This window comes from Mizuhopecten yessoensis, unplaced genomic scaffold (genome assembly GCF_002113885.1).
Source record: "Mizuhopecten yessoensis strain PY_sf001 unplaced genomic scaffold, ASM211388v2 scaffold716327, whole genome shotgun sequence".
NCBI classification, from domain to species: Eukaryota; Metazoa; Mollusca; class Bivalvia; order Pectinida; family Pectinidae; genus Mizuhopecten; species Mizuhopecten yessoensis.
Window position 1 is genome coordinate 831,512 of NW_018480061.1, and position 25,583 is coordinate 857,094.

The following is a 25,583-nucleotide window of genomic DNA, read 5'->3' on the forward strand; positions in this document are numbered from 1 at the left end:
ATTTATCAAAGATTTTGGAATATCTACGTGAAACTAGAATATATTTAAGTTGAAAAAACTTGTTATGATATGTGACAATTTTCGATGTCTATATAGGTTTAAGTCTTTACCATTTTCGCTGTCTATATAAATTTAAACCTTTACCATTTTCGCTGTCTATAGAGGTTAAAACCTTTACCATTTTCGCTGTCTACATAGGTTTTAACCTTTACCTTTTTCTCTGTCAATGTAGGTTTAAACCTTTACCATTTTCGCTGTCTATATAGGTTTAAAGCTTTACCATTTTCGCTGTTTATATATATTTAAACCTTTACCATTTTCGCGGTCTATATAGGTTTAAACCTTTACCATTTTCGCTGTCTATGTAGGTTTAAACCTTTTCCATTTTCGCTGTCTATATTGGTTTAAACCTTCACCATTTTCGCTGTCTATATATTTTAAACCTTTACCATTTTCGCTGTCTATATAGGTTTAAACCTTTACCATTTTCTCTGTCTATGTAGGTTTAAACCTTTAAAATTTTCGCCGGTTATATAGGTTTAAACCTACACCATTGTAGCTGTCTATGTAGGTTTAAACATTTACCATTTTAGCTGTCTATGTAGGTTTAAACCTTTTCCATTTTCGCTGTCTATGTAGGTTTAAACCTTTACCATTGTCGCTGTCTATATAGCTGTAAACCTTTACCATTTTCGCTGTGTATGTAGGTTTAAATCTTTACCATTTTCGCTGTCTATATATATTTAAACCTTTACCATTTTCGCTGTCTATATATATTTATACCTTTACCATTTTCGCTGTCTATGTAGGTTTAAACCTTTACCATTTTCGTTGTCTATTACGGTTTAAACCGTTACCATTTTCGCTGTCTATGTAAGTTTAAATCTTTACCATTTTAGCTGTCTATGTAGGTTTAAACCTTTTCCATTTTCGCTGTCTATGTAGGTTTAAACCTTTACCATTGTTGCTGTCTATACAGGTTTAAACCTTTACCATTTTCGCTGTGTATGTAGGTTTAAATCTTTACCATTTTCGCTGTCTATATATATTTAAACCTTTACCATTTTCGCTGTCTATATATATTTAAACCTTTACCATTTTCGCTGTCTATATATGTTTAAACCTTTACCGTTTTCGTTGTCTATTACGGTTTAAACCGTTATCATTTTCGCTGTCTATGTAGGTTTTAACCTTTACCATTTTCGGTTTCTATGTAGGTTTAAACTTTTTCCATTTTCGCTGTCTATGTAGGTTTAAACCTTTACCATTTTCGCTGTTTATATAGGTTTAAACCTTTACCATTTTCGCTGTCTATATAGGTTTAAACCTTTACCATTTTCGCTGTCTATGTAGGTTTAAACCTTTACCATTTTCGTTGTCTATTACGGTTTAAACCGTTATCATTTTCGCTGTCTATGTAGGTTTTAACCTTTACCATTTTCGCTTTCTATGTAGGCTTAAACTTTTCCATTTTCGCTGTCTATGTAGGTTTAAACCGTTACCATTGTAAGTGTTTATGTAGGTTTAAACCTTTGCCATTTTAGCTGTCTATGTAGGTTTAAACCTTTTCCATTTTCGCTATCTATGTAGGTTTAAACCTTTACCATTTTTGCTGTCTATACAGGTTTAAACCTTTACCATTTTCGCTGTCTATATAGGTTTAAACCTTTACCATTGTTGCTGTCTATATAGGTTTAAACCTTTACCATTTTCGCTGTCTATAGAGGTTTAAACCGTTACCATTTTCGTTGTCTATTACGGTTTAAATCGTTACCATTTTCGCTGTCTTTGTAGGTTTTAACCTTTACCATTTTCGCTTTCTATGTAGGTTTAAACTTTTTCCATTTTCGCTGTCTATGTAGGTTTAAACCGTTACCATTGTAGCTGTCTATGTAGGTTTAAACATTTACCATTTTAGCTGGGTATGTAGGTTTAAACCTTTTCCATTTCCGCTGTCTATGTAGGTTTAAACCTTTACCATTGTCGCTGTCTATATAGGTGTAAACCTTTACCATTTTTGCTGTCTATATTGGTTTAAACCTTTACCATTTTCGCTGTCTATGTAGGTTTAAACCTTTACCATTTTCGCTGTCTATATAGATTTAAACTTTTACCATTATCGCTGTCTATATAGGTTTAAACCTTTACCATTTTTGCTGTTTATATAGGTTTAAACCGTTACCATTGTCGCTGTCTATATAGGTTTAAACCTTAACCATTTTCGCTGTCTATATAGGTTTAAACCTTAACCATTTTCGCTGTCTATATTGGTTTAAACCTTTACCATTCAGTTTACTTTTGGTTTATTATGTTTTGTGTCCTGCATTGGTGCCAGGCCCGATATTACTTTAAACGGTAACCCACCAACCTACCTAACGAACAAGTATTGGACCATTTTATGAACATTAACATCTAAATTATAAAAAAATGCCAATCTATGCTTTCTTGTCAACCACTGAAAATGCCAAACTACCACGAACTCTCAAGAAATTGAGAGGGTTGAAAATTATCATCAAAACTGACTATATCGTGGTTAAAGTATGTCGTATCCCTTATAACATGTAGCTGTCTATAAAAGGCCGCTTTTTGTTGCCTCTTAGCTTGAATGTTTCAAGCTCTTTCACTTGAATAAACGTATTGAAATAACAATGGTACAACGATGCTAGTACACGAAGTTTATTAAACATAGTAATTCGTTTAGACGCACGTTATATCAGGATCCATTTGCATTACTGCATTGCACAAATGAATAACTTAATATGTTTATATATTTTGTAACTCTCTGGATTGAAACTCATAGTTGACTTGCCAGTTCACACATACAGTGATAATGTAGACGTTATAATTGCAGTGTTTATCTACTGAATATGTTTATAATAATGATAAAGTATATACCCATGTCTGTTTTGTTGAAATAATCACATTTTATGCTAAACAATTATAAACTAGTTAATCCGGATTATTCATACAATTTACAATTTACGTTAAAGGCGAACAGTACATTACATGCTCACAAACATATTGACACATCTTGTATTATTGTAATGAAATATAAATACGTGTTTTCGGAGGTACGTGTATGTACCAATGATACTTACATTTAAGTCTTTTTGAACATGACATGTTTTTTTTTAAAGCTTCCCCATTCGCTTAATCGACTTCTCAAGATACAAATGTGACTGTCTTACAAAATTCGCGTAAAATAATCAACTTGACACGCAGCCCTTATAAACAAAGCTTACACATAAATAGCTAACTTACGTACCATAAACTGTACACTTTATTTACATAGCCAGCAAACGAATGGTACGTTAAATAGCATAGTTGCACCAAATACGGTATACCGGGAAACTTTCGCTGTGTCAAAGTTTTTCCTTCGTCATTAAAATCAATTTTTATCTTCACATTTCCTTAACAATAGATATATATTGTCGTAGTAATATTTGCTTAAATGGTAAATTTGTTTTCATTACGTACATCGAAAAAGGCGAAAATTAAACTGCGGGAAAATTTTGCCAATATACAGTGTTATAGAAGATGTTAAGAAGACTTTTCCCTATACTTCTGTAATTTAAACTTTTTCTGTGCTGTTAGATTGTATCGTATCATGTGTTTGGTAGTAGGGCTGAAAAAATGGAACGTATCGAAGACATGTTATTCTTCTCTGTAGTCTACCGATCAGAGGCAGATTGTAAATATCAATAGTCTCATCTCTGCCATTACACTGACGCCGTCCTTTGTCCAGAAGTTCTTCTGTCTGAGAGTTCATACGTCCTAGGTCCTTACTCGTCTGTATAATGTCACTTACTGAATGGAATGGTGACATTTCTCTGGAGGTTGTTAGTCCTCGCTCCATATCAGTTCCTGGAAAATAACGCCAGGAAAACATACATATACGTTTATTATTATCATATGAAGCTAGACTAGCTTGCCTTCGAAAATGCTTCTAAATAATTGAACTTTTATATATTGATCAAATCAAATGAATCTATGTAAATCAAGGGGCCGCGCTGGCCAAGTGGCTAGGGCGTCTGACATTCTGCTACCACTAGCCCTTCACTACTGAGTCGCGGATTCGAGGTCTACGTGGTGCAATCTCCGGGAGCTCCGGCTTTCCTCCTCCTCGAAAACCTGACATCTCCCCAAATGACCATAGCTGTTAATAGGGCGACAAATCAAATCTATGGAAATTGTATATCCGAATTTCATAGTGAGTTTCAACAGGTCAATTGTTACCCTTATATGAGCAGGGTTAGAAGGATAAAGGTGAGTAATTGACTAATTTACCTCGGACAGTGTTATCCAGGAAGATTGAGATGATGCAGCCTACCATCATTGGAGTACCCAATACCAGATCTACAATATTATTCCATTGTTCTGATCCTGTAATGGAATCAATAAAACTCGTAGTAAATGAACTAAATAAACAAAATATCGGCGGCATTCAAACCAAAACTGCTATATGTATAAGTAGGATGTGTATAACTAAAACTGTTCAGCACTTCAGAAATGTCCTATTTGAACCTTGCTGCTTTTGAAACTATGACATTGCGACTTAACTGGAATAAAGCAAGGACGGTCAGATGCAATAAGTGCCGATTCGTAACATTGTTATTGATTTTCACGCCTCAGATGCTTAACTATCGGTTCCTGTCCCACTACACCCGTTCTTAAAATACATAGTAACTTTCTCTCAACTTCCCTCTAGATACACCTGCAGCAGAGTTCCGTCCCAGCACTTTGGTTGACCAGAGGACTCAGTCGGCAAGAACGACAATTTAACAATTGTTTTTTCCAGTCAGAACACTGTTCTTAATTATATTTTGTTTATTGTTTCACTTTCATAACCTTTTCATAAAAACCCTTCAAGGTATAGTTTTCTTTTCAGATATGATTTGTCAAAGCTATAGTCATGTTTGAGAACAGAGTTTCCAAACCGTACTTACAGTTTTTGCCAATGGTACGGTGAACCCTAATACATTTGACATTACATTTTGAGATACAGCAAAATTTGTCCCTAAAGTCCATCCAAGGGATAGACCAAAGTATTCTGAATAAACAGATGTTATTTATAGGCAGATTGGTTATGCCATTATTGGTGTTCTATATATGGTAGTTATAGTCAGTTGATTTTTATAAAAGGATTTTAAGGACTTTGTACCTGGATACAGTTATCACCGTATTGTTTTGTTATGTTAGTAAAAGGTTTAACATCCTCGCATCGACAGCAAAGGTCTTGAAATCGGACTCAAAATAACACACCAACAAAAGGAAAGTAAGGACGTGAGGAAAGAAATGACATAAATCCCAAATTTTGCAACGAAAGCAGAAGACGAGAACGAAAACGAACAATTATGTTTGGCCACCTCATCAGTCGCCTCTTTCGAAATGCAATGTGATACCTCATGTCTTTTCCCCACAACCTGAAGGGATTGAACAAACTAGTGATAGTGTAACACGACAGATAACACTACAATTGTGTACCTGTATCAATGGCCCCTTTGTTGCTTTCTAGCCAATCCGATATTACAATCGCACCAAATATAGATGTTCCTATAATCGACAGATTCCTTGATGACGTCAGATCCACGGTACGGAGGGCAGACACGCCTATCCCGACAATGATACCAAACCCGACCAAAGAGACTCCTCCCACAACCGGTTCCGGTATTGACGACATGACAGCGCCCATTTTTCCAACCACGCCCATCAACATTGCAAGTATTCCCGCCAATACTAGTACGTAACGACTACCCACCTGCCAGTAAAAATGCATTATCCGTTACTATAGCATAGGACAAGTTACAGACAGGAGGATTGGCGATTGGAGGTTAAATACATAAAAAAATGAAACTTGAACACTAGAAGTCGTCAATGCCTCAAAATAAATTATCAAGTAGTTTATCATTTCTCACTACAGGCAGTTATACACAACCGTCCTATCGTTTACCACCACCTGCAGGGGTTTCTGCGAAGGGAACTTGGAAGGAGTCAATCTTAATCTCTGTACCCACTGCAATAGTTGGGATACACAAATGTTTTCTCCAACTTACACTTAATACATATAGCCATATAGTTGGTATAATACGATACATAAAAATGAGAACATTTTTCAGATTATATAGAATACAGTTGGTTGATAAGGCACCAAGCCAGTCGATCTAATTATTGAGGATTAACTCCATTTAACAGTCACTTAATATTCATACACAAAATAAAACAGATAACGAATTAATGTAGATTATTTAAGTTGTATTGGTTTTAAAAGTAATCTAAATTGAACAAAACAAGGTGTTTAGGAAAGCTTAGCGTCATCTGCCTCACCGATGACATCAGTCATGTCAATTCAGAATTAGAAATTCTTCCCTTTTAAATCCAAAAGTTGACGAATAATTGATATCTTATATCAACAAATATAAGTAATAAAAGCTTTGATAAACACAGAACATTGTAATAAAAATGCAGTAATTAGACAAAATTACTCAATAACCCAAATAAGCTTAATACCACGCACAAAATGTATCTGTAAAAGGGGGACTACCTTAGTAATTCCTAGAACAGCAGCATATCAAAGCTAAGTACTTTACTCTCAATTCAACTGTAAGAGGGGAGACAACCTTAGTAATGGCTAGAATTGCAGCATATCAAAGCTAAAAGCTAAACTCTGAATTTTACTGTAAGAGAGGAGATAACCTTAATAATACATAGAATTGCAGCATATCAAAGCTAAAAGCTAAACTCTCAATTCTACTGTAGGAGGGGAGATAACCTTAATAATACATAGAATTGCAGCATATCATAGCCAAAAGCTAAACTCTCAATTTTACTGTAAGAGGGGAGATAACCTTAGTAATGCCCGGGATAGCAGCCGATACACTGTAGGTGGAGGTAGCGTGCCCTGTACCCACAGCTCCAGACAGCAGACTCAGCAGTCCCTCAGTCAGGATACCTCTGTTGAGAAAACACAATAGATTTCACAAGGTTGGTTTAGTAATGGATTTCGTATATCAATTTCTTCTAACATAAACTAAAGATTATAGTTATCTGGTGAAATTTCGATAAAAAACAGGGATTGATTTATGAATGCACTATTTAATGGATGTTTGTATCATGAATTGTTTTACATACAAGACACTATACAATATTTTTTAAGTTTGTATATGAAATATACATGATACAGTGCTGCGGACAAGTGACATAATCACATGAAAACATGTGATATTTTTTTTAAGAACATGTCATTTTTTTGTCAGAATTATCAAATCAAACAACCAAAATCAGTGCAAAAAACCGTAAGAAAACTAGCATTGTTGAAAACAGAAACAGTGGTCCGTTTACAACTTTATATGAGTAAATAGATGTGAAAACAAACCAATATTAAACAAAATATTACAGAGCAAGGTGTATGAATTCTCAAGTTTCCTTTTGACGATTGTAAAACGATTGTATAACCTATTGATGGCGTGTGTTGGCGGTGGTTCGGCATTGCATGATTCCGCGACAGCAAAATAATCCCCGACTGATTCAATGGCTGATGCGATAAACGCAAACAGAAATCCAAGAAATATAGGGACGTTGATTTTAGGGTATCCAAATTGTCCTGAAATGAGAATAAAAACAATTCCAGATATTGTTTTCAAATGGATTACATTTTTGTTTTATATTAAACATGTAACAGTGCCGAATATAAATGTAATGTTCAAACATTATACAAATCAGGAAGAAATAAAAAATTATTTCCTTGTAATTTTCAGTGAATAGTTAGAATTCATGATTATTTACTAAGACTTCTTTTAACTTGTATAACCTCATTTACGAATAATTTAGAGGCCGTAATTTACCTGGGTAAGGTAAGAAAAACCAGGGCGTTGCCCGGATGATATCCCCACGTGCATCTGTTCTTGCGCGATATTTTGGGTCACTGGGATCATCGGGAAAGAAATCCGCCATTGTGAGGATAAAACACAAAACCCAGCACACTGCCACACTGAGGGGAATCTACGGAGTACAGACGAGCATGTAAACCATTCATCCTATGAAATGGCATATGAAAATATATTTTAATATTTATATATTTGTAAATCTATTAGAAACACTTTGTAGCATTTCGTGTTTGTGTTTATCACACGAACCTGTGTAACAAATAATATCAAGTTTTACATAAAATATCAAATTACATAGTGACCAGTGAAACACTGGCGTTAGTGAGTGCTGTAATCAAGAAACCGCCATCTTGACCAAGCGTGTCCTACACCGTGATAATAAAAGGATATAAGTACAGTAGCATAATGAAACAAGAGACCCAGAGGGCCTGTATCGCTCACTCGTTTCTTTTGTTACATGAAACTGACATTAAGGTAACGTAAGACCAAATTTGGTAAATAGAACACAAGACATTTTAACATCTCTTAAACGATTCTGAAGATATTGTTGTTTGAAATTTGAAATTTGAATCTTAAAGCTTTAAACCCACATTGACCTTTGACTCCCGACTTTCCAATTAAAGTTGACCTTTGACCTCATTACTGTAATAAAGAAAACAATTCACACAGCTGGTCTACATAACATATTCAAGTATCATGACTCTAGTCCAAATGGTTCTGAAGATATTGTTGCTTAAATTTTTTATCATATTTGACCCCTGTGACCTTAAAAATAGGTCAAGGTAATTTTAATGATGACATTTTATAGCACTCCATCCCATGTACCGACTGGCCAAATATCATGATCCGAGGTCCTCCAGTTCTTCAGAAGAAGTCGTTCAAAGGGAAAAGTTGACGGACGGACGACGAACGACGGTAGGACGACGGACGCCGCAGTACGGCATAAGTTCACATGGCCCTTCGGGCCAGTTGAGCTACAAACTCTTTCTCTTACAGATACAAATTTCTAATGAGTTGATCCTGAACACGTTATTTCAGCTCTCTCTTGAATGTAAACTGAGCACATGTGTACTAAGGTACGCACAGACATGATATCAAAGACTGGAATCTTGGTTCCTAGTGCGGTAGTAGTCTGACGACGGCAGCAGCTCTGTCGGGGGAGGGGCACCCGTACATGGGACAGATAGAAGGCGAACAGCATCATTAGGCCAGCGCATCTATTCCCGGGAGAACAATCAATGGTTAATCAGTCTGATTTTCTACTGTAATCGGTTATCGTCAAGACACAAGAAAAAACATTCACAAAAACAGACGAAATATTGCATCCTAGCATAGAAGGCAGTCACTACTTAGTTCGTCAGGAACTGCCTTACTCTAATTTATTGTCCTGGATATTATTTTTATTCATTCTTATCACATTGAATTATTTGCAACATGTTTCGATTCATGATAAATCAAAAAGCTATTATACAAAGTTTTGTATAGAATTTCTAGGTCAGTTACGAGAAAATGTTGATTGTATTGCAAAACCTTACAGGGACTCAATAGATAAACAACTGCTCTGCCTGAAATATAGCTTTGTGGGTGTGGATGTGTCTAGAAAATAATACAGAAGACTATCAAAAACTGTTGAAGTATGAAGAATGCTTTAATAGGAACGATAGGCCAATAACAGTTAGTGTATATGAAATATTGATTAAATGGTGAATACATTTGGTGGACGTATAGGCTAGTACACTACATCAGTTATAGGCTAGTACACTACAGCAGTTATAGGCTAGTACACTATAGCAGTTATAGGCTAGTAAACTAAATCAGTTATAGGCTAGTACATTATTTCAGTTATAGGCTAGTACACTATAGCAGTTATAGGATAGTACACTATAGCAGTTATAGGCTAGTACACTATAGCAGTTATAGGATAGTACACTATAGCAGTTATAGGCTAGTACACTGTACACTATAGCAGTTATAGGCTAGTACAATATATCAGTTATAGGCTAGTAGCCTATAACTGCTATAGTGTACTAGCCTATATCTGCTATAATGTACTAGCCTATAACTGCTATAGTGTACTAGCCTATATCTGCTATAATGTACTAGCCTATAACTGCTATAGGCTAGTACACTATAGCAGTTATAGGCTAGTACACTATAGCAGTTATAGGCTAGTACACTGTACACTATAGCAGTTATAGGCTAGTACAATATATCAGTTATAGGCTAGTAGCGGTTAAATGGGAGGGTTGATTGTGGTGAATAATCATTGTGGAGTCCTTGACTACTAGTAGTTATACAGGAAAGGCTGGCTGACGTGATCATACTTACAGGAGGGCGATAGGTCAGAAACAGTTAATGTACATGCATGGTGGAGCCCTTGGCTACTGGTAGTTATACAGGGAAGGTTGGCTGACGTGATCATACTTACAGGAGGGCGATAGGTCAGTAACAGTTAATGTACATGCATGGTGGAGCCCTTGACTACTAGTAGTTATACAGGGAAGGTTGGCTGACGTGATCATACTTACAGGAGGGCGATAGGTCAGTAACAGTTAATGTACATGCATGGTGGAGCCCTTGGCTACTAGTAGTTATACAGGGAAGGTTGGCTGACGTGATCATACTTACAGGAGGGCGATAGGTCAGTAACAGTTAATGTACATGCATGGTGGAGCCCTTGGCTACTAGTAGTTATACAGGGAAGGTTGGCTGACGTGATCATACTTACAGGAGGGCGATAGGTCAGTAACAGTTAATGTACATGCATGGTGGAGCCCTTGGCTACTAGTAGTTATACAGGGAAGGTTGGCTGACGTGATCATACTTACAGGAGGGCGATAGGTCAGTAACAGTTAATGTACATGCATGGTGGAGCCCTTGGCTACTAGTAGTTATACAGGGAAGGTTGGCTGACGTGATCATACTTACAGGAGGGCGATAGGTCAGTAACAGTTAATGTACATGCATGGTGGAGCCCTTGACTACTAGTAGTTATACAGGGAAGGTTGGCTGACGTGATCATACTTACAGGAGGGCGATAGGTCAGTAACAGTTAATGTACATGCATGGTGGAGCCCTTGACTACTAGTAGTTATACAGGGAAGGTTGGCTGACGTGATCATACTTACAGGAGGGCGATAGGTCAGTAACAGTTAATGTACATGCATGGTGGAGCCCTTGACTACTAGTAGTTATACAGGGAAGGTTGGCTGACGTGATCATACTTACAGGAGGGCGATAGGTCAGTAACAGTTAATGTACATGCATGGTGGAGCCCTTGACTACTAGTAGTTATACAGGGAAGGTTGGCTGACGTGATCATACTTACAGGAGGGCGATAGGTCAGTAACAGTTAATGTACATGCATGGTGGAGCCCTTGGCTACTAGTAGTTATACAGGGAAGGTTGGCTGACGTGATCATACTTACAGGAGGGCGATAGGTCAGTAACAGTTAATGTACATGCATGGTGGAGCCCTTGACTACTAGTAGTTATACAGGGAAGGTTGGCTGACGTGATCATACTTACAGGAGGGCGATAGGTCAGTAACAGTTAATGTACATGCATGGTGGAGCCCTTGACTACTAGTAGTTATACAGGGAAGGTTGGCTGACGTGATCATACTTACAGGAGGGCGATAGGTCAGTAACAGTTAATGTACATGCATGGTGGAGCCCTTGACTACTAGTAGTTATACAGGGAAGGTTGGCTGACGTGATCATACTTACAGGAGGGCGATAGGTCAGTAACAGTTAATGTACATGCATGGTGGAGCCCTTGACTACTAGTAGTTATACAGGGAAGGTTGGCTGACGTGATCATACTTACAGGAGGGCGATAGGTCAGTAACAGTTAATGTACATGCATGGTGGAGCCCTTGGTATTAGTAGTTATACAGGGAAGGTTGGCTGACGTGATCATACTTACAGGAGGGCGATAGGTCAGTAACAGTTAATGTACATGCATGGTGGAGCCCTTGACTACTAGTAGTTATACAGGAAAGGTTGGCTGACGTGATCATACTTACAGGAGGGCGATAGGTCAGTAACAGTTAATGTACATACATGGCGGAGCCCTTGGCTACTGGTAGTTATACAGGAAAGGTTGGCTGACGTGATCATACTTACAGGAGGGCGGTAGGTCAGTAACAGTTAATGTACATGCATGGTGGAGTCCTTGGCTACTGGTAGTTATACAGGTTAGGTTGGCTGACGTGATCATACTTACAGGAGGGCGATAGGTCAGTAACAGTTAAGGCACATGCATGGTGGAGCCCTTGGCTACTGGTAGTTATACAGGGAAGGTTGGCTGACGTGATCATACTTACAGGAGGGCGATAAATCAGTAACAGTTAATGTACATGCATGGTGGAGCCCTTGGCTACTGGTAGTTATACAGGGAGGGTTGGCTGACGTGATCATACGTACAGGAGGGCGATAGGTCAGTAACAGTTAAGGCACATGCATGGTGGAGCCCTTGGCTACTGGTAGTTATACAGGGAGGGCTGGTTGACGTGATCATACTTACAGGAGGGCGGTAGGTCAGTAACAGTTAATGTACATGCATGGTGGAGCCCTTGGTATTAGTAGTTATACAGGGAAGGTTGGCTGACGTGATCATACTTACAGGAGGGCGATAGGTCAGTAACAGTTAAGGCATATGTAACATTAATCATATGGTGAATGCTTATGATGGATTATATGCTAGTAGCAGTTATATAGAAAATGTTTATTATGGTGAAAATACTAACAGGAGGACGATGGGCCAGTAACAGCTGATGTACATGTAATATTAATTATATGGAAAATGTTTAAAGTGGAGCTATTGGCTACTATTAGTTATACAGGAGCTTGTGTACATGAAATGCTGAATTTTGTGATAATACTTACAGGAGGGCGATAGGCCAGTAACAGCTACTGTACATGGCCGGAATTGGATGCAGTGATATTCCAACAAGAGTTATCGTTACTGATATGGATATTGGGCTGACAAATCTCAGCAGGGTTCCCATCAAACCTGTGACCCCTAGAAGGACCTCTACCAACGACGCTAACATAAGAGATCCCTGTAGCTGAAATATCGAGAATTATCATTAAGGTCGACTCTATTTTCCTATTCCTCTTAAAATGTTTGCCCTGTTTTATTTTCATTTTGTGCAACCGTAAACAAAAGGACAAATCCAAGAAAGTGCCGAAAATTTGTTAGACACAGAATAAGCCGGCACGCAATTAATATGACATGCATCTTTTTTTGACGGAAGAATAGCGTCAATATCAGTCCATAAATAAAATACAATATTCACCTTCAATGTTTTACCTTGTAAAGATTGATTGTTTAAATAAAAAAGCAATGATTAAGGTTTTCCGATGAATTTAACACAATTCAATGTTTAGCAACCGACTGAAGGTAAAACGTCAATCATAATGCCAAATTAAATGAACGGTAGGTGTCAAAGTTCACGATGAAAAGCAACATGTGCTGATATTATAATTATATCAGTCGACCAAAATAAGTAATATTGGAAAATATTGCTAACCTCGTTTATCCGGGAGTAAACAAGTTTCTGCCTTTCCGAGTCCCCCAAGGCAATACTTCCGTTGATAAGTGATGTCATCGTTATATTAGTGAGGTTAGTGTATCCCTTACTGTTAGTGATGTTAGGTAAGAGGGTCGTGTTGGTAGTTGTAAGACTGACGTTAGACCAGACGCTCTGGGCTGTCAATAATCAAGGTTCGAAGACGTTAAATTGTGTTTAAGAAATATTGATGACAGGTTATAACGTGTATTCGATAGAAACTTTATTTTCGAGTTTTGTTTTGCCCTTCTCATCGGAGACAAAGAACACTTTTAGCTTTCAATAGAAATCAAACCTAACAGAAACAAACAACAATATAATATGTATTCGACAGAAACTTTTTCTAAAATATTTTTTACACTTCTTATCAGAGACAAAGAACGCATTACGCTGCCAAGAGAGCTCAAAAGTTAAAGGAAACAACCATATCAACAAGTAGATTTTATATCAGGTACAAAGTTATGGACACTTACTGAGTAGGTGCTGTGGGCATTTCCAAACGACAATCAATGGAAACAGAAAGGTTTGAGACGGTCCTTGGAATATTGGTAGTCTGGAAGTATGATGTTCAGAAAGCATTTTCTCATTAAACAAGGTGCATATAAAAACAGCAGTCAATAAACAAACAATTTTAGTAAAGTTTGATGCCAGCTGAGTTTTGGATTTCCCAGGTTTATTTGACATGCCTTTCCAGTTGTAATTCTTACCAGAGGTAAAACGTTCTCTGTGTGGCATAAATAGATGAAAGAGGGCTTAACAATCGAATCTAAGGCTTTTTTGCTCTTTTATTTACTGGTGGTATTGATGAAATGTTCAGAACTTGTTCGGTATGTCAAATATTACCTTAGTTTTTATATATAAAGTGAAGTGTTGCTGAACGTGAACGGGAAACCATATTGAACACAACAATCGAGAATCGCGTATTCGACAGGACATGTTGAATTTTCATAACAAAATGGATAATCATGTGATATTTTTACCTCACTCCCAGCAGCACCGGTATCGTTGTTGAATTACGTTGTGGTCGAGCCGAGCATAAATAGAGAAAACGAACATATCGCTATGGATAATTTAGCTTAACCTCACTCCCAGTACGACTTGTATCGTTGTTGAATACAGAGGTATATCATAATGGAGAGTAATGAATATTTACCTCACTCCCAGTGCGACTTGTATCGTGGTTAAAAACAGAGGAATATATCATATTGGAGAGTAATGAATATTTACCTCACTCCCAGTGCGACTTGTAATGTTGTTGAAGACGGAGGAATATAATTATCATAATGGAGAGTAATGAATATTTACTTCACTCCCAGTGCAAATTGTAACGTTGTTGAATACAGAGGTATTTCATAATGGAGAGTAATGAATATTTACCTCGCTCCCAGTGCGCCTTGTATCGTTGTTGAATACAGAGGTATATCATAATAGAGAGTAATGAATATTTACCTCACTCCCAGGGCGACTTGTATCGTTGTTGAATACAGAGGAATATCATAATGGAGAGTAATGAATATTTACCACACTCCCAGCGCGACTTGTAATGTTGTTGAAGACGGAGGAATATAATTATCATAATGGAGAGTAATGAATATTTACCTCGCTCCCAGTGCGACTTGTATCGTGGTTAAAAACAGAGGAATATATCATAATGGAGAGTAATGAATAATTACCTCACTCCCAGTGCGAACTGTAACGTTGTTGAATACAGAGGTATATCATAAGGGAGAGAAATGAATATTTACCTCACTCCCAGTGCGAATTGTAACGTTGTTGAATACAGAGGGATATCATAATGGAGAGTAATGAATATTTACTTCACTCCCAGTGCAAATTGTAACGTTGTTGAATACAGAGGTATATCAGAATGGAGAGTAATGAATATTTACCTCACTCTCAGTACGAATTGTAACGTTGTTGAATACAGAGGGATATCATAATGGAGAGTAATGAATATTTACCTCACTCTCAGTACGAATTGTAACGTTGTTGAATACAGAGGAATATATCATAATGGAGAGTAATGAATATTTACCTCACTCCCAGTACGAATTGTAACGTTGTTGAATACAGAGGAATATATATGATAATGGAGAGTAATGAATATTTACCTCACTCCCAGTGCGACTTGTAATGTTGTTGAAGACGGAGGAATATAATTATCATAATGGAGAGTAATGAATATTTACCTCACTCCCAGTGCGACTTGTAATGTTGTTGAAGACGGAGGAATATAATTATCATAATGGAGAGTAATGAATATTTACCTCCCTCCCAGTAGGACTTGTATCGTTGTTGAATACAGAGGTATATCATAATGGAGAGTAATGAATATTTCCCTCACTCCCAGTGCGACTTGTATCGTTGTTGAATATAGAGGAATATATCATAATGGAGAGTAATGAATATTTACCTCACTCCCAGTAGGACTTGTATCGTTGTTGAATACAGAGGAATATATCATAACGGAGAGTAATGAATATTTACCTCACTCCCAGTAGGACTTGTATCGTTGTTGAATACAGAGGTATATCATAATGGAGAGTAATGAATATTTACCTCACTCCCAGTAGGACTTGTATCGTGGTTGTCAGGCCGACCATAAACAGAGAGGAACAGAAGAGTTGTGACCTGATCGGATCCGTCACAGGAGCACAAACAGAATCGGCGACGATGAAGGTGATACTGAGCATGGAGCCAAAACAGAATACCAGATGCTATAACGAATAAATAAGGATATTTCATTAACAATATGTTTTACTATAATTGAATGGTTAATTGAGAACAGATCGAAGTGAATTTCGAATATGTTACCAATTGTCAACTGTTTCTTAACAAGTCAGGGAATATTTATTGTTTATCCCTTTAAACAGAACCCTCGTCAGTTTCCTGAGGCGGCTACGTAATATTGTTGTCTTGGTGCACATGTATCATCATATATCTAAAGGATTCACATCCTTATAAAATAGTTAATAGCCGTTAATACTTGAGAATGCATTTATATTTAAACGAGAGAGTTTATAGCAAATGTTATAGTTAATGGAGGTTATCAAGCCGATTTACTTAGTAAATCCATATGCGGGCCTGTATTTGGTATTGGTATCGATATTATATGTGGCGTTTACGATTCGATTACAGTATACTGGAATATTTTCACTGCAATTTAGTTTTCATTGCAGCAAATATCTGCAAACAACAAATATATATAATGATTAAATGTAATTGCGCATGTACTATTAGGCGAAAAGATATTTTGATGTCGTTTGGCGAAAATTTGACTTGGCGAAAATTTCCTTGTATACAGTATATTTCCAAACAAAGATTATATCTTTAAAAGTTATCATTTAGCTTATAATGTCGATGTGGCACACAGGGAATTCGACCCGTTCGTTAAAGATCTATTTAATTCAAATAGTCTTCGTTTCATATTTAGTCTTCTGGAACATTCGTCGGACAGCAAACACTATTTTAGTTCGCTTTGCTGACAGTGGTGATTAAAACCAGCATATTGTCTATCGGAAAGCATCATTAAGATAACATTCGGAAGTTCACGGAGTTTAACCATTTAACCATAAAAGTTGTGCGTAACAGACTGTTTTTGTCATTATCATAAATGTATATCCGGTAGGCCCTGTCGTTAATGTTTAAAAATGTACAGATGTGAACCAGTAGTATGTATGTATACAAAAGTATGATATATATTTGTCACTGGTATTACATAATTAAGTATGATATGGATATACATTCCTGGTAATAGCATTATTATTATGATATACATATATATATCTTCCCGGCTATTGCATTATTATTACCATCATGATATATATTTTCCCGGTTATTATATTATAGGTACAATATATAATTGTCATGGTTATTACATTATTAATATTATATATATTTTTCACGGTCGTTACATTATTATCATGATATTTATTTTCCCGACTATTAAATGTTTAGTATGATATATATTTTTCAGGGTTACTTTATTATAAGTATGATATATATTTCCACGGTAAATACATTATTTGTATGATAAATATTTTCACAGTTGTTACATTATTATTATGATATATATTTTCACAGTTGTTACATTATAAGTATGATATATATTTTTCATAGTTATTACATTTTTAGTATGATATGTATTTTAACAGTTGTATGATATACATTTTTCATGGTTATTACATGAGTTGTATGATATATATTTTAACAATTGTTACATTATTAGTATAATATATATTTGTTCATGGTTATTGCACTATTTGAATGATATATACATTTTTCAAGGTTATTATTTTCATTTTAAACTGCATACGTGAATGATGTCAGTTCATTTATGTGTTGGCTGTGAATACCATATAATAAAAACTATAATACTTATATTATATTATCATTTTATAATATAAACTTAATAATATCCCCATGCATGGTTTACCTGGAATGCCACTGGCAACATAATAAGGAAGGGAGGTGTTTCCTCTATACCATAAAGCATTTTCCTAACTCTCTCCATTTTACCACACTTAACCTCAGGCCTCAGATCGTCTTCCATGATGCAATCTGTTGAAGTACCAAATACTATAAGAAAAAAATAATAATACAATATAATGAACTATGTGTTTCCATAATGCATCAATCTTTGGAAACTGAACGTAAGACACACATAAAGATGTAAATTTTATACATCCACTTCAGTTTAAAAGGACATCATCAATCATGAACATCATGGGAGAGAAAAAAATGAATTGTAATTCAGGTAAAAATCCGTGCAAACATACTTTTAATGATATTGTTCATAAACGTTTAAACTCTTTATTTTTAAACACTCTCTGCATATGACTTACTTTATTGGACTGTTCAAAGCATAAGAATTACCGAAGAGTTTAGATAGTAAGTATGTCCATCGTTTTTTTTGTTCATTCTTTTTATCTCCAGTTCAATTAATAAGTCTCAAAAGAATAAAATGTTTAAACTTTGTTTGGCTTTATGCGTCGACATACGTATTTTTGAATATGTGCTTGGATGCATTAAGTAGGACGCAGAATTATTTCTTGAACATATAAAAATGTTTGGATTTTCATCCCTTGCACCTTGCAATTTTAGATACGCAACGAACTATCTTTATGGCTCATTTCTTTTGCCGAAATAGGTTTACCATGGACGAAAAGCAATGAGCTGCACGTCATCTGACATTTGTAATTATTTGAAAAAAAATGATATCGTTAACTATGAGATATTTATATAAACTGATAATATGTTGTACTAGAAGACAAGATTGATATCGTTAACTATGTGATATTTATATAAACTGATACTATGTCGTACTAGAAGACAAGATTGATATCGTTAACTGTGTGATATTTATATAAACTGATACTATGTTGTACTAGAAGACAAGATTTACCTCAGGTAGACGATAAGATTATAGTTTATCTTGTTTCCATGACGTGATACTTACGTGAAAGAATGAGGATGATGCCAGGAATGTCTCAGAGAAGGAAGAGAGGAGAGTTTGTCGTGTTAACTTATCCCCAGCCCACCACACCACTGTCACCGTGCCGTGCGGTGTCGTACTTATACAGATCCTTTATCTACTATTATAGAAATGTATTACCCCCATTACAACCAAGTAACGATTGTCTGTACATACGAGGCGATTGTAAAAATTCCAGTCTAGTATTCAATATAATGCCTACTCCTTTATTTTACCCACTAATGCATATTTTACGGTGTATACTTCTGTTTTAGATTATGTTTTCAGATGAGACGTACTATGTCGACTTTCATAGGAGTAGTAGTAAGTGTATTTAGCACTAACGTCTGATCGTGGTCCAGATACTTTAGTGAATGAATGAGACTAATGCATACCTGATGCAGGGCCCTGTTGTGTGTTTGTGATAGCAGTAATAGGGTGTCAAGTAAAAGTGCTAACTCTGCTTTACATGATCTCCATTTATATCAGAAATAACATTGTTATACTCATGAATGTATTTATCGATTTTTTTTGTTTTATCACTGTTACTGTTAACACACTAACGTGCTATAGTGTCACAACGGAGAAAAGTGTTAAAGCGAGAAACGGATTAAAAATTAAGGATATCACGTTATGCCATTAAGCAGTGGATGCAGAACAGTTTTAATTTCTTTGATTCCCACTCATTACAATAGATAAACGCAACGCACACATATGTTTTGTTTGTTTGCTTGGGCGTTATCGTCTTGGCACTATAGATTAATTTTGATTTCTTCCATGTCCCCTACGTAAGAGACAAAAGGAAACCCCCGATTATGCAGGAGCTCCACATTAGTCGCCTTATACAATACACATGCAGTATGATACAGCAGGTCTTTTCTTGATTTCTTCAATGTCCCCAAAATATTTGACTGACAAGGAAGAAACCGCCCCTATGCTGCAAGGGCAGGCATTAGTCGCCTCTTATGACCATGCAGTGGGATACAGCGGGCCTGCTCTTTTCCCGATCCTGCATTGGTTATTGTTAGATGATCGTAAGACACTTACATTTGATTGCACCTGTAAAATATGGTAATAGATACGGTATGCCACAAAATGAATTACAGTGTATCACACCGCTGTATCGACCCTCTGGCGATGCTAGGGGCAAAAAACAAAGGAAAAATCCAAACTGGCCTAAACTACTGTTGAAACAGAAGGGGTGATGCATGAAACCCCTTCATCATACGAATTTCAACAATTTGAAAAGTAACGGTTAATTTCATATTAATCATGAGTGAAGTGTTATATTATAAACCCTGCCACTACTCAAATATGCGATATATATGGCTATCGAGGCTACGGCAAACCTCGGGGACTAAGAAACCCACCAGCAGAGTCTACCTCCTTGTATCTTCAACGATTATCATAATACAACCGTGTGATTGCCCTATACAAATGGTAAGTGATAGAGTATGCCAAAATCAATAACACTGCACCACACAGCTGTTTGTATCATCCTAGGACTTGTTTCATCGGTGATGTTAAGGGCCAAGAAGTTGTAAATCGAAATTGATCTCGACTACAGTTGAACCAAATGGAGAAGTTGCATAAAACCCCTTAATTCCATGAATTACAAACTTTCGAGGATTACTGGTTAATTTTAATAATACAAAAACGAGTAAGGTTTATATAATATATTTGAAAAAGATTACTCTGGCTATCTCGGTACGGAAGAACACTCTTTATCGTGGCGCAATCTGTCAGCAAAACTGCGGCTAATTTTGAAGACATACAATTATATAAATAATTGTAATATATTGGTATGAAACGATTAAAAATTCCATTGACCTACATGTATATGGATGTCAAATATAAACGTGCGAAGCCTTTTCCCGACTGCCGCTTATCTTACCAGGCCCAGGATTGAAGCCATGCACGGGAGCAGAATCCAACCAATGGGAACTATGTGTTCGACTGGGTCAGAGGTAATGTTTACACAATAAATGTGCTCTCATCTTCGTCGATAAAGGTATATAACGCCAATTAGTAGGATTAACGACTTCAAAATTTACTTATGAACGATTATTGCCGAAAAAAGATAATAATATCAGAAGAAGCGTGCCAGAAAACATATCGTCATTCTAGCAGGGCCTATTCAGTGGGGCATGCATGACATTATGTAAATCATCGAATTCTTTACGGCACGTAAGAAAATGAAATTTAATTTATTTTGTTTTATACCTTTTACACATTTCACAGCCTGATTGTGGTATAAACGGAATGTGAATGGAAAAGCAAGTTTTACCCTGCTGATAAGAAAAAAGAGTGAACTTTAGCGGCATAGGGCCTTTAACATTACGCATTGACCTTAGCTAAGTCGTCTATTACGACAAGACTGGGAAACAATAGAAAAACGACTTTCTACTGGACTTTTGCGATAATATCTGTTCTATGTCCAACTTAAAACTTAAATTGTATCTTTAACAGAATATGTGAATATCAAACCTCCACATTGCATAGTACGGAGTTCCTGTCAAAGTGCAATATCGTACCGGGTTGACGTGTAGTGACGATTTGATGATTTACTGCCTTAAGCGCCCTATTAACAGTAAGGTCATTGAATGCACGCTAGTGAAGTGGTAGGACGCTGGGATCGTGACCGAAGGGTTGCGAGTTCGACTCTCGTCACGGTACTGTGTTGCATCTTTGAGCAAGATACTTTACTCCGCTTGTTCAAGTCTACTCAACTGTAAATGAGTACGTGGTTTGGTAGTGCTAGAATTGTAGAATGCTAGCTGTGAGCGCCGAAATGGCAGCAGCGGCTGTATGCTCCCCAGGGTGTCGAGAAAGATATTGGCTGGTTGCAAATGCCCTATAACCACGGATAATAATGTGTGAACCGCTTTGAGACGACCTACTAACTAGATTGTGATAAAGCGGTAAATAATAACCTCGAATTATTATTATTATTCTTGTTAATAACTGGCCTCCCTGTGAGTATTTATAATTACTCCTGGAACATCAAACAATATGTAAGTTTAAGATATAAATTACTCCTGGAACATCAAACAATATGTAAGTTTAAGATATAAATTACTCCTGGAACATCAAACAACATGTAAGTTTAAGATATAAATTACTCCTGGAACATCAAACAATATGTAAGTTTAAGATATAAATTACTCCTGGAACATCAAACAATATGTAAGTTTAAGATATAAATTACTCCAGGAACATCAAACAACATGTAAGTTTAAGATATAAATTACCTATGGGTTATATGTACACATAATGTTGGGATTACAGCTTACATTTTAAAGCGTAAAATCAAGGTCAAAAATGAAACGAACCTTAAATTCATGTTACATATACCTTATTCGTTTTTCCTTTAGCGGATACATAATTTTGTACTTGTATTTTTGATATCACTGACCTTCCCCTGAAGTCAAAAATGTACTACATTTTAAGTACAGGTTAGTTTTTGCCATTTATTAAACTGCAAGAATGTCTTAGTAATACTTACGATTAAGGTGAAATTACTTCTGTTATCAAGGGAAAATCATTGTTTACATTTACCTCGGAATCTATTCTGTTGTTGTGACGTGTTAAAATGGACCTGTCACGCTATGGCTGTATAACGATTCCCTGTTTTCTGGGTATGTAATCTAGTGCAACGGTCGCTTCAACAAAAGTTTTCATGCTGCTTCAAACGTTTTCACGGGCCATGCAATATTTCCAGTAGGTAATGCGTGCTTAAATCAAATCATTGCCATAGTTGTTGGGTCCCTGTGCACACGTTCATAAACATTTCAAGCGGGAAAAGTCGAATGAATTAACTTTAATTTTGGATAAGGTTTCCTGTTAAAACTATCTGTCAGGGGCGGACCAACAGTTTGTTGTTGATTCATATTTCAAATGTCGTAATTTATTTGATGAACGTGAGCATTGAGATACGGTGTGATATGGACGGTGTACGATTTGGAGAGCTTTGTAACTGGCCAACTTGTGTTACGGCAGTGTCTAGTAAAAGTCATACGTTCATAACAATTTCATGCGGGAAAAGTCAAATAAATTAACCTTATTATTCGATAAGGTTTCCTGTTAAATCCATCTGTCAGGGACAGATCAGATGTTTGTTGTTGATTCATATTTCTAAAGGGAGTATTTTTTGGATGAACGTGAGTATCAAGGCACGATATTAAATGGACGGTGTACGATTGGTGGAGTGCTTTGTAACTAGTCAACTTGTGTTACGGCATGATTGGTAAAAGTCAAAGAGATTCGGTTGATGAAACTACATAGATACGAAAACTCCAAAGGGAATATTATATATTTGGCGTTTGGAATTTGAATTCATAAAAAAAGATACATGTACTAAGGATTTTATTTCTAATGTTAAATCTTTAATCAGGTGAAAAAAAATGACTTTTTGAGAAAAACAATAACGAGTAAATGAATGATAAACATGTGTAAAAGAAGTTTACCAGAGAAACAAGTATAACATTTGGTGAAAAAAGACGTTTAGCTTTTCGGAGCACCTCTGGAACCATTATTCGTATTGTATGGACCAGGATACTTTGACATTTGGACAATCCTATATTGCCATAACAGTATTGATAAACTCGTAGTGCGAATAATTAATTGGTCATCATACTTTGTGTGGAATTGATTTGTGACATTCTGCATTTATTATCAGATATTAAGGTGCATTCACATGTGTCTTTCTAACGTTCATCCCTGTAAAGGAATGTTACCAAGATATGGTCTCTTCTATCCTAAATACTCGTTACCGTAAAAAATATCCAAATGGTGACTACATTCACATATGTAACGATAAAACGTTAGAGGAGATGTATACCAATGTTTTAATCCGTCTATCTATCTGTTTCCATAGAGACTAGAATGGCTTTGATCTGTTTTATCATATTTTGAATTCTGATGAATTGGGAAGCCAAATTGAAACAGTTTTATTTGATTTTATTTGGAATCTTTGAGTCTATTAAAGGTATTTTCATCATGAGTAAAATAATGTATAGCAATATAGCGGAAACTCAAGCAATATCAGTGTGTTTTTTTTATTTGTTTTTTTTTCAGGGAGAGAGAGAGAGAGAGATGTCAGGCAATCAGTAATAAATATATATACATCTATATGTATGACTAGCATATGAAAACAGGAGGGAGTAAAGAGCATGTGTTGTCAGCTGCAAATGTCAATATATGTATAGTTATAGCTAAACAAAATATATTGATGTCTTATAGATAGGAAAAATGGATACAAAACAACTGACATACTAGTGTCCAATAATATTACATATTATAACTGTAAACAGTATTCTTAAAATAAAGTTCAGAAAATTGAAGATTCAGGAGATATTAATTAACTTTTGCCATTTTTTTTCAAATATTTTTAAAAGTATTATATTTGTCTTCTTTACCTGTTGCAATATATTTTTGTGTAATATAGTTGTCCATGATTGCTTTTTAAAGACCATTTATAGATAAATTGGTTTGAAGGCATATTGCTGAATAAATATATTGTTTCATAATCAAAATAATTGTACTGTCTATTGGTGTTCTTATTCCATCTTGATTATATCAGCAATATCAGTGTTGGTTAATTCATTTTGTTCTCATTATTTACTATGTTTTATGGATGTCGGTATCGACAGGTACCTTAACAGGATTGACAGGTTTAACTGTAGTTTACACAGGTTGCCGGAGTAAACAGATTTTGTTGTAGTGTACACAGGTTGCCGGAGTAGATAGATTTCACTGTAGGTTATACAGGTTGCCGGAGTAGATAGATTTCACTGTAGTTTACACAGGTTGCCGGAGTAGATATATTTCACTGTAGGTTACACATGTTGTCGACTGAGACAAAAAATACTTTATACAAACATGGGTGTCGAAATAGGCAAGTTTCACTGTATAACATTTTTGGAACGTCAGCCATTTCAGGATATGTATTTACTTCAAAAGAGCAAGAAATGGTTTGTTTTATAAAGTTTCATTATTAATTCGAAACGATTAGTATAAGTTTCACATACAAACTCATATTTACGGCTTGCATTGTATTGCTGAAGTAGTTCATAATTTAACATCGGTACCTTTCTAAATTATGTAAATTGTTGCTATTTTTCGTGGTATACTATTTGTTTATTTCCTTCTGAATACGAAATTAGCTTGACATTTTCTTTTCCTCTTCCTCTCTCCTTTATCGTTAAATTCTCCCACTTCTACTCCGTATCGGGCGGCCAGGGTTCGATTCCCCGATCGGACGTGAAAAGGTATGGGGTAACCTGCCTGACTTCGTGGGTTTTCTTCGGGTACTCCGGTTTCCTCTCACACCCCTCGCGCGCTAATATCCGGGCAAACAAGAGTGATTAATATAAGTTAACATAACTTGTTTAATAATTGTTGTAAAATAAATTAAGTTTATATATTTCTACTCCGTATACAAATATTGACACACTTGGTTGCTACAATTTATATTCTAATGTTAAATCAAACTTCCGTGTTGTCCATTTCTATTAAGGAAACAAAGTTTCATAACTTGTTTCTGAATTCTTTTTCCTTGTCATAATAATCAAATAGATGTTGAACATTTTTATACTAATGATTTTTTCTTACATTTTTGTGTAATTCTTTGGCTTGTTTAAAGTTGATGGTA

At 35.9% G+C, this 25,583-nt stretch overlaps 1 protein-coding gene across 1 annotated transcript; it reads right to left on the reverse strand.

Moving 5' to 3' along the window:
• Positions 1–2,699: 2,699 nt before the first annotated feature.
• LOC110443134 (solute carrier family 23 member 1-like) lies at positions 2,700–17,962 on the reverse strand. The gene is made up of 12 exons (XM_021487145.1): positions 17,894–17,962; positions 16,018–16,175; positions 13,932–14,011; positions 13,420–13,598; positions 12,773–12,954; positions 8,968–9,100; positions 7,842–7,998; positions 7,453–7,600; positions 6,846–6,951; positions 5,485–5,758; positions 4,288–4,383; positions 2,700–3,864 (listed from the first exon to the last, which is right to left on the reverse strand). Exons 1-12 carry the CDS (start codon positions 17,951–17,953, stop codon positions 3,572–3,574), a joined length of 1,866 nt encoding a protein of 621 aa, XP_021342820.1. The 5' UTR covers positions 17,954–17,962; the 3' UTR covers positions 2,700–3,571.
• Positions 17,963–25,583: the final 7,621 nt, after the last annotated feature.

Excerpts from the sequence above, each read along its gene's own strand:
- LOC110443134 (XM_021487145.1), bottom strand. The coding sequence starts at position 17,953 with ATGCTTTATGGTATAGAGGAAACACCTCCCTTCCTTATTATGTTGCCA. Across the intron at positions 13,599-13,931 it reads ATGCCCACAGCACCTACTCA|CCCAGAGCGTCTGGTCTAAC; the intron begins GTAAGTGTCCAT and ends GATTATTGACAG. Across the intron at positions 4,384-5,484 it reads CAAAGGGGCCATTGATACAG|GATCAGAACAATGGAATAAT; the intron begins GTACACAATTGT and ends ATTCCATTACAG.